We start from the raw sequence: 10,579 nt of genomic DNA on the forward strand, positions 1-10,579 counted from the left end.
TAAATGCATTTCTAAAACCTTGGAGGGAGGGAGCTGTATGGTGTGTGGTGTATGTGTACTATGCTAGCCCATTTCTGGGTTCACAGATAACTCTGAGAGGGGCACATGCCTCTAACTTTTCTGTGATGGGAAGTAGTGAAAAAGGAGGATACATGGGTACATACTATTCCATTAAGGCCATATACTGATATCTAATGTGGGGGCCGGGAAAGTAACCCAGAATTGTATTATTTCTATTTGTGTTTACAGTAGAGCAAGCTGGACCTTGGCTGCAAAGGTCAGACTTACTGGGCCCACTCACAGGGGAAGCCTGTGTAGCTGGAGACAAGAGGCAGATTCTGTGCTGGCTTTCTCTTTCTTTTCCTTGGCTTCCGAGGTCATCTGTCCCATTGACCCAGGTGGCTATAGGTGCTCTTGTTTGGGTTCGCAGTCCTGTCAGGCTTGTTACCCTTAGTTAATAGGCACCGCTACCTGTTAGAAGCTGCTGGGTGTTATCTGGCTTTTCCTGAGCAGATGTATCTAGCTACGTTCTCGGGCCTCAGTCCCCCAGGCACTAGCTTCTTCTCCAAGGAAAGTACTTAGGGTAGACACCAGGTCGCCATCATTTGGACCGGGAAGAAGAGAGCAGTGATTTGTAGGTGCAGGGCCTCCCGTGGAGTGAGGACTCAAGCTCTCTGTAGGACTGGCTTTATCTCCCCCTGGTGGAAGGGCACTGTAAGGACCTTGACCAGCCATTCAGACTAACCTGCTGCACAGCAGGCACTCCCTGCAATGTGTAGTAATTGTCCCAGTTCCTACTGGGATTTGGGAAGGCAGAAGGCGGACAGGGCTGGTTTAGGCTGCTTGGTAGGTGTCTGTCTGGCTAAAGTGGGTTACCTGGTTCTGTGGTTGTTCACTCATCTCGCCAGTTTTGTTGGCTTCTGTCCCTTGTCCTTTGGGTGACCAGCTAGCTTCAAACTCGGAGCTTCAGAACTAGTTCTTTGTTCTGTGGCCTTTAGGATAATGAACCCACTCTGAAATGGAGCTGCTCCCAGGACAGGAGAGACAGCTGACCCCCTGAAGACAAGGACTGAGACCTCAGCCTAAGGCCTGCACCCCAGGTCTGGTCACATTCCTGAGGGACCTGCCCTCATGGCCCAAGGAGTGGGGGAAGGGCTGGCAGAGATGGGTTCCTGGCTACTGCAAGTTCTTTCTACTGACTTCCAGGGGGAGACCAGGCTGTTGGATCTATAATCTCAAGATTTCTCATCCTGTAGGACTCAGTGGTGGTGGTGGGAGCACCCCTCACCTGGGGCTGCTGTTGGCTTTTTTGTAGGGTTGAACTCTGGACAGATGAGCTGTGTCTCCAAGAGGAGAAGGGAAAGGTGGCAGATTGGCTCTTAGAAACAGCCCTTCCACTAGTGGTTCCATTTTGATCTTTTGTTATGTAAATAAGATCAACCTTGCTTTAGCCTCCCACAATGGCCTCCAGGGATTTTTCCTTTTCTCTTCTCTTCTTTTCTTTCTTTTTTTTTCTTCTCTTTGTTTTCTTGAGACTGGGTCTTTCCATGGCCGCCCTGGAACCCTCTTATGTAGAGCAGGCTGGCCTCGAATTTACTTGCAGACACCCGCCTGCCTCTGAGAGTCCTAGGATAAAAGGTGTTGGGATTAAAGGCGTGGGACATCTACCCTGTGTTTTAGGGGTTAGGTAGTGCCTCCCAGCTGCTCATACCTAAGATTAGGTTCCCCATTTTTTTTCTTTTGTCTCTTGTTTTGTTGGTGGACCCGTGTTTGGGAGTAGAGTATATGACCCTCCTTCACGCTCCTTTCTTCCCTCCTAACTGATGCCTGCCTTCTTCTTCCCAGGTAACCAGGCTTTGATGCACCCTCAGGAAGTCTGCGTACTCAAGGAGGCCACCCCCGCCGGCTGCTGCTCACATGGTTTCTGGGCCCCTGGCACTCCGGTAGGCTGGGAGAAGGAAGAATCACCATGGTTTCTAGTTCTTGGGGTTTTCTGGGTCTTTCATACAGCTTTGCAGTGTAGACTCTGCCCTGACTTCAGTCCATTGTATGTGCACAGAGCAGGCAGGCAGCATGTGAGAAGTCTGGGATCTGTGGCCAAGGCCTGAGGCACCAGGTGTTATTGCTAGCAGAGCCGGCCCTGCTGTTGCTCTGCACTGATACTTAGGGTCTTACCTTAGGCTCTTCGTTTCTACCTAGCTGGTAGACAAGTTTGGTTTTCATTGTCTGGGCCACATAGTCATCTCTGACTTGCTTCAGTTGTGAGCAAGGAGCAGGCTGAGCCCCCTGGTAAGTGCTTTCTGGAAGGCTGAGTTGGTAGTGTTCTTGTACATCCATGTTAATTCGCGGTGTATTCTGGAACTTCAGGATAAATGGGATTTCCTTCTCTGAACAAGGGCAGGTGTTGGGTTGAAGACAACTTTTCGTCATGTGGGGGGACATAGCAGGCCCACCCAAGTGGCAGGACATCATAGGTGGTGAGCTTCAGAGGATTCAGCTCCTTACACAAATTGGACCCAGAAACCACATATGGTAGTGCTCAGTCCATCCCTTTAATCCTGGTACTCCAAGAGGCAAAGGGAGGTCAAGGTTGTGAGTACAGGCCAGTCTGGTCTTCATATCGAGTTCCAGGTCAGGTGAGTCTACAGAGGGAGAGATTGTGCCCTAAATGGGGAGATGCAGAGCTATCTGTAAGCTGTTGGAACCCCAGACTCTTGCTGTGCTGCATTGCTGGCAGCAGTGTCTCCATGGCTTGTGGTTTCAGGAAGCTCAGGTAGCCACTTAGGCACTGGAAGACAAGGCTGGGCATGTGGAGTTGAGTACAGCTGAGGTCTACTTGGAGTACTTTTGACCCCCTGGGGCCTTTGGCGTCTGTGCACCCCTGGGGCACTGTCTATGGTGTGTCCTGCTTGGCTAAGGTGCTTCTGCATAGGTGGGCAGTATGCCTGGACCCCACTTGTACACACTGCTGTTTTGCTGACAGGTTCCTTTGGAGACAGAGGCATTTGTTTGTGTATTACTTAGTGACCACAAGGGAAGTTTATGCAACCTATCTGGAAGGGACAACTCGCTGCCTTTCCCAGGCCCCACATGGCAAACTGTCTCTCCTAATAAGGATGCAGAGCCTGTGAGGTTCACAAGCTAAGACGGTACCGAGTGTCTCCAGACTTCTGGATAGGGGAGAGCTTGTAAGGATCCAGCAGTTATGGGACAGAGAGTACAGTATCTGGGTCAGGACCAGAAGCTAGCAAATGGGGAACCCTTGTCTGCTTGAAGGGGTGTTTGAGAGTATTCCAGGGTAGAACAAAGGTTGCAGGCCAGAGGCTACCAAAGGAACTGGGGTTTGGCTTATAGGATTTTTTGTTTGCTTGCTTTTTTTTTTTTAATCTTTTAAAATTTAACCCTTCAACATAAGGAAATTACCCCCCCCCCCCAAAAAAAAATCTGGAAATCTGGGAAGACCAGTCCTGTGGGTTTGCATGCCTAGGCAGGACTGGCCAGTTTCTTCTGTGGCCCCTAGTGTGTTAGAGGGGCATTTGCTCTCCCACTTCTGTTGCTACCTGCTGCCCACTTTTATGTTCTCAGCCTGGGAGTGACTGACTCTTAGGATTGAAACCAGTAACAAAGTAAAATTCAAACCTCACTAAAAATTTTTTTAGAATTATTTTTATTTATGTATACAAGTGTTTTGCCTGTGTGTATATGTGTGCACCACTTGAGTGTCTGCTCCTGTGGAGGTCATAAGGGGTCAGATCCCTGGGAACTGGAATTACAGATGGCTACGAAGAGCACCAAGAAGCCATGTCCAGTCTGGAAGCCACTGTTTGCTCCACACCTTTATTTATCATGAGTGAATGGCAGGGGATGGGCAGATACACTCCCCTTTCTCGTGGATTGAGACCTGTACTGTTCACTGTGCCTAAAAGGGTGGAATTGGGTGGACTCAGTGCATACCCTGTGCCAGACCTTCATGCAGGCTGAAGGTTAACTATCCTGCCTGTTCTTGCCCACAGGTGGTGCCCGTGGGCAGGGCGCAGGGACATGGGGCCAGACATGGAGCTGCCCAGCCATTCAAAACAGCTCCTGTTGCAGCTGAACCAGCAGAGGACCAAGGGCTTCCTGTGTGATGTCATCATCATGGTGGAGAACTCTATCTTCCGGGCCCACAAGAATGTCCTGGCTGCTAGTAGCATCTACTTCAAGTCCCTGGTCCTGCATGATAACCTCATCAACCTAGATACAGATATGGTTAGTTCCACCGTGTTCCAGCAGATCCTGGACTTCATCTACACGGGCAAGCTGCTGCCCAGTGACCAGCCATCTGAGCCCAACTTCAGCACTCTCCTCACTGCCGCCAGCTACCTCCAGCTGCCTGAGTTGGCAGCCCTCTGCCGCCGCAAACTGAAGCGAGCTGGCAAGCCCTTTGGCCCTGGCCGAGTGGGTGCTGCTGGTATGGGGCGACCAACCCGTAGTCAGCGGCTGTCCACAACCTCTGTCATCCAGGCTCGGTATCCAGGGCTTGTAGATGGGTGCAAAGGACACCCTGTTCCCCAAGAGGTCCCTCAGGCCAAAGGATCAGATGATGAGCTTTTTCTGGGCAGCTCTACCCAGGAGAGCACACATGGCCTGGGAGGCTGCCCAACTGGTGGGGAGGTGGGCTTGGGGGGCTGCAGCAACAGCACCAGCGGGAGCAGTGGGGGCTGTGAGCAGGAACTGGGCCTGGACCTGTCCAAGAAGAGCCCCCCCTTACCTCCTACAACCCCTGGTCCCCACCTCACTCCTGAGGACCCTGCCCAGCTCAGTGACAGCCAGCATGACTCACCTGCACCCACTTCAGCCTCCACCCTGCCTGTTGGCAACAGTGCCTCATATGTTGAGCTGGGGCCCCCTCCTGATGAGCCCATGGATCTGGAAGGGGCTGAAGAAAACCACGTGAGTCTGCTGGAAGGGCAGGGCGGGCAACCTCGCAAGAGTCTACGGCATTCAGCCCGCAAAAAAGATTGGAACAAAAAGGAGTCTGTGTCTGGGTCCCCATATGACCGGAGAGAAACAGGGACTAAGGGTCCCAACCCAGGGGAAGAAGGTGAGGGGCTTGGGGACAGGGTTCCCAATGGCATTCTGGCCAGCAGTGTTGGTGGAAGTGGCCCCAGTGGGTCATATGGGGAGCCACCATACCCCTGCAAGGAAGAAGAGGAGAATGGCAAAGATGGGAGTGAGGACAGTGGGCAGAGTGGGAGTGAGGGGGGCAGTGGCCACACTGGCGCCCACTATGTGTACCGGCAGGAAGGCTATGAGACAGTGTCATATGGAGACAACCTCTATGTGTGCATCCCTTGCGCCAAGGGCTTCCCCAGCTCTGAGCAGCTCAATGCTCACGTTGAGACACACACAGAGGAGGAGTTATTCATCAAGGAAGAAGGAGCTTATGAGACCGGCAGTGGGGGTGCAGAGGAGGAGGCTGAGGACCTGTCAACACCTAGTGCAGCCTATGCAGCCGAGCCCCGTCCTTTCAAGTGCTCAGTCTGTGAGAAGACCTACAAAGACCCGGCCACACTGCGGCAACATGAGAAGACACACTGGTTGACCCGGCCCTTCCCCTGCAACATCTGTGGCAAGATGTTCACACAGCGAGGCACTATGACACGCCACATGCGGAGCCACTTGGGCCTGAAGCCCTTTGCCTGCGATGAGTGTGGCATGCGCTTTACCCGCCAGTACCGCCTCACAGAGCACATGCGTGTACACTCAGGTGAGAAACCTTATGAGTGCCAGCTCTGTGGGGGCAAGTTCACTCAGCAGCGCAACCTCATCAGCCACCTGCGCATGCACACCTCCCCTTCCTAGAAGCCAAAGACCCGAGGGAGCCCTCTGCAGACTTGCCACTTGGGAACCCATGGAAGGAGGAGTAAAGAAGCATGGTGGGAGGGGTTGAGCCCCAAAGTCTGGCACGAGGCTCCTGGCAGCTTCTCTGGCCCAGCCTCCCCACACCCAGAGCTTTAATCAACAGTGTACCAAGGGAAGCTGAGAGGAGAGAAGCTGCCTGGGCTATCCCTGTGCGAGTGGTGCTGGTGACTATTCTACCTCCCTGCCCACTTGGCTCCCCAGCTCCCTGAAGGGGCTGCTGAAGAGCTGGTGGGAGTCCATCATGTGGTGTCAATGGGACCTGGTCCCTTACCTGTGGTCTGGGCTGGGGGAGGCACAGGGTTTCCCATGGTCAAGTGGTGCCTGGAGCAGGCCCTCAGCTGGCAGGGACCTCAACTGTGTGTGTGCATGTGTGCTTGTATCTTTGCAGTGCAGTGTGACTCTGGTGTCGGGAAGCTGGTGTCGGGTGGCAGTTCCTTTCTCTTTGAACTGGGGTGGCAACTGCTAGCTGGCACTGGACAGTCAGGGTGACCCCACTGCCTACCTCTCTACAACTAAAGAGCCCTTTGGGCCTGTAATGCTGTTATTCCTACTGAGATGTTCCTATTTCTTTTTTACAGTTTTTAAAAATTCTTTTTTAAAACCAAAATGAACAATATTTTCCTCCCGCCTCTTTGGGGATGAGCCTGGCTCTGCAGACTGAATGTAACTGGGGCAGCTGCCCCTCCCTGTCATTTTCCCTCGTCCTGGTGCTGTGGACATGGTTGAACCTGTCTCTCCAAGGCCCCAGAAGCCATTCTTGTGCAAAGGCTTCCCCAATCCTGAGCCCTACTTGCCTGGGCTTCCTCAGGAGAACATGCTTTTTCCATAATTTCCAAGGAATATCACTTGATAGAGGTACTTATTTTATTGAGAACCCCCCCACCCCCACTCTCATAAGTTTTTTGAGGTGTTTGGACTAGAAGATCTGAAATTTCAGAGGGTGGAGGGGAGGCCAGACTTGGTGCTAGGGCCATTGGTACTCTTGTTGGTATGTGCGTGTGCATGGGGATGTGTGTGTTGCTTATGCACAGACGTTTTGCTTCCTTGCTCACTGAACAAGGTGGAGAGCCTTCTGACCTTTTGCTACCTCTTGAATTCAATACCACAGTACTGCTGAGGCTGAGCCACTTGGTTTTGTTTTCCTACAGTGGAAGTAAGCTGGGCTTGGGCTGGCCTGAGCCCCTTGTAGGCCTCAGTGCTCTCTGAAGGGATGATTGCTGTTCAGGGGATACTGTGGGGGCGGGGAGGTGCTGGGCACCTGAATAACAGAAGCCATGAGAAGGGGGCAGCTCCCTGTGTGGGCCTGAGTGAGGTGGAAGTGAGCCAGTCCCATCCTGTCTCCTCCTGAACTCAGTGTATCTAAGAACCTACTGCAGAGTCAGAGGTGAGGGTCAGCCTCCACCTAGCAAGTATAGGATCAGACTAACCCTTACATGGATGAGTCAGCCAGCCTCAGGTGCTTGCATGGGATCCAGCAAGGGGCAAGGCCAGACCAAGGCTGTCTGTACTCTGGCACACATGAGCCACACATCTGGGCCGGTAGGCTTTTATCATGTTGCTTGATACATACAGTGAAAATGGCTTTTCATTTTCCTTTCGATTTTTTTTTTTTTACTTCAGACCAAAAATTGCAGAGTTGTTTCCTGCTCCCACCCCTCGAGAGATCCTCCAGCCTGATTTCAGGGACCCAGTGAGTGGCAGGTGTGAGAGTGAGGGCACCTCTACATGGTGCCCTTGCACTGACCCAGTTCTTCACCCTTCACCTGTAATCTGTTCTCTGCTCTTGCAGAGACAGAGCAGCTGAGGGAAGAACTGAGCCCCATTTTACCCAGGAAAGAGGCAGGGCATGCTGGCCCCTGCTCTCCACCTACCCCACCCCACCTTACCCTACCCCACCAGCACTTAAGCCACAGGACACAAAGTCTGTACAGCATGGAAACCCCGTGTGGCCTCCCAGGCTGTGGGAAGCCTCATCTGCCGTGCAGAAATTCAGGGACTGGGAGCAGAACCCCTCAGCACGTCTGTGCAACAGAGTATTGTACCAAGCCTTGTCTGTATGTTAATGAGAAAGCAAAACACTAGTTTCCTATTTAAGATTTTAAGGGTTGTTGGGCTGGACGGGATTGACACTTGGTTTGTTTTTCCTTTTCCTTTGTTTCTGTTGGTGCATGCTTATGAGTGTGTCTGTCTGTCCCCCCTCTCTCTCTCTCTCTCTCTCTCTCTCTCTCTCTCTCTCTCTCTCGTGTGTGTGTGTGTGTGTGTGTGTGTGTGTGTGTGTGTGTGTGTGTAGATTTTAAGAGCCTCAAGGAAATCAGGCCATAGGAGGCCAAGGTGGCTTACAGTTCTCTCTTAGTCATTTAATTCCTGAATGTTTTGGAGAAACAGGAAACAGAAAATAGCAGATGTCATGTAGGAAAAAAGATTTAAAAAAAAATCAAAAGAAAAAAAGCTCATACCCAAATTCACAAAACCTATTTTTTAAACCAAAGCACATTTTGAATGAGTATGGAACCTCAGTGGGCTCAGAAAAAAAAAAAAAGATACTAATATATTTATCTCATTGTTTACATAAACTTTTACAGTTTCAGACCTCAGCAGCTATAAGGCCAGTCCCAGGGACCTCTTCCCCTCCCTCCTGGGTCCCTCTGCGTTGACCCTTGAGCAGCTCAAGGGCAGAGGCAGCCCTGGGTGCTGGGTAAGGACTAGAAGACCCCCCCTCCCCCCTAGCTTCACCTGAGCCCTAATCCCCATTTTGGGGGTCTCTTCAAGCTCAGCTGCCACCAAAGAGCGTGCACCAAGCTGACCAGCCCCCAGGCCGCCTGGCTGCATCTAAGGGGTGGATGTCAGCCCTGCCCGTGAGCCTTGTGTTAGTTACTGTGAGAGTCAGTCAAGCCAAAAAGCAGGGAGCTTTAGGAAGCTCAGCGGACTCCATCATACGCATACCCCACCTCGGGCAGTAGAAGGGTCTGACTTAAGTCTGGTCCTTACCTACAGATGGTGCGAACACTCTCAACAGTGTTGTTTTTGTATCAATGTTTGTGCAGTGATGAATGTATTTATTTCTCAGACTTAGGGCAAGCTGGTGGAAGCAGGCCCGGCTCTGCCAGTGCCCATTCCCACTGGACCGAGCTACTGCAAGGGCTCTTCCAAGATGGCAAAAAAGGAAAAGATGAACTTTTGAACATGTAAAAATCTCAGACTTGCAGCATAGCCATACACCTCAGCCAGTGACTCCTGACCTCACATGGCCCAGGAAGTATGTTTCCGTCCATCAACACTGAGGGGAGCCAGGTCCCCACCTGCTGCCCACACTGTCAGTATTCACTGGACTTCAGGTCCTTGTGCAGGAGTGCGATCTGCTGAGCTTCAGCAGGCCGACTGTTTGCTGCCTTCCTGAGTAGGGGGAATCCTGGGCAGCCAGGAGGGCAGGGCTCAGGGAGCAAGTGCTAGGAACGGAGGCAGGAGCCAAGGGACAGGCCTGAAAAGAATAGACAGGCTCTCAAACCTTGCTGTACTCCACTAAAAGGACCAAGGTCTTCCTTTCCCCAGTCACTATGGGGCCATGTTACTGAACCTATGAATTGGATGCCAGGAATGAGGGCTAGAAAGGGACCCGACCTCAGTCTGACATTCCAACCCGGGAAGGGTGGAAGCTGTGGAAATGAGCTGCCCAGGACCCCCTTCCTAGGATGCCTGCAGCTTCAGTCACCTTACTTTAACTTTCTACCAGGGACCCCTCCCCCTACCTCACCTTGCTATTTATTGCTGTAATTTATTGACCTCAAAAATGCTGCATAACAGACCTCACTTGGGTCAGGGAGAGTTCCCAGGGTCCCCCCCTCCATTTGGTGGGGCCCCATGGGGCCAGGTGCTTAAAGGAACCTCCCTGTACCTAACCCATCACTTGTTTCCTCCAGGGGCCCCAGGTTGGGCCCCATCCATCCCATGTGCAAATACCTCAGGAGGGATGGGGTATATCTTTTTATTCATTTAATTGGAACTGGAAGAGGGATCATATCCTCTGTGCCCTTCCCGGAGCAGGGGAGGGATGCGGGGATCGCACTCCTGTACTGGTCACCACTGTTGCCACTTACCACATTGAGTTTACGTCCCTGAAGAGTCTGGATGGATGCATTCAGGTCAGCTGCAGCTGTGCAGCCCTCCAGTGTCAGAGTGATTTATCCATGACTGATCTCTCCATTCAAAAGCGTGCAGTCTTAATGTACAGTGTTGAGAAACTGTTATTTTATGATCTTTTCATTAAAAGCTTGATTGAAAACTGGTGTCTGTCTTGTGGCTGTCCCCTCCAGCAGAGTGACAAGGTCTTAGGAGAGCAGGGTCTTGGGTGAACGATGGAGGGAGGGTGATTGCCTTTAGATGTGAGCATGGTCAGAACAATACTGACTTAAGTTAATAAAGGCTGTCCAGAAAGCAGATCTGGTGGAGTGGCTGGGGTGAGGGGTGACCAGTGCCCAGGAGCACAGTTATAGCTAAGAAAAGGCTGGGAAAGATGAGCCCTCGTGGGTCATTTCTAGAGCTAGTGCTGCTGCACGGAGTCTGGTAAGCTGAAGACTTGATTCTCTTAAAGGGCTGGGTTTGTGGTAGAGCAGTTTCCCCAGGTTGTGCCAGGATGCTGGGTTCAAACTCCCCTGTGTGCACCTGCAAGATGGGATGG

General features: G+C 51.9%; 1 protein-coding gene across 1 annotated transcript in view; it reads left to right on the plus strand.

Moving 5' to 3' along the window:
- Hic2 (HIC ZBTB transcriptional repressor 2) overlaps positions 1-10,183 on the plus strand; it is a 29,167-nt gene extending 18,984 nt beyond the window's left edge. Inside the window, exons 2-3 of the mRNA XM_085684538.2 lie at positions 1,846-1,943; positions 4,014-10,183. Coding sequence (XP_085540664.2) covers positions 1,918-1,943; positions 4,014-5,844 — 1,857 coding nt within the window. The 5' untranslated portion in view covers positions 1,846-1,917 and the 3' untranslated portion in view covers positions 5,845-10,183. The remainder of the gene's footprint in view (positions 1-1,845; positions 1,944-4,013) is intronic.
- The last annotated feature ends 396 nt before the right edge of the window (positions 10,184-10,579 follow it).

The sequence above is a fragment of the Myodes glareolus genome, chromosome 2 (genome assembly GCF_982192425.1).
Source record: "Myodes glareolus chromosome 2, mMyoGla1.1, whole genome shotgun sequence".
NCBI lineage: Eukaryota > Metazoa > Chordata > Mammalia > Rodentia > Cricetidae > Myodes > Myodes glareolus.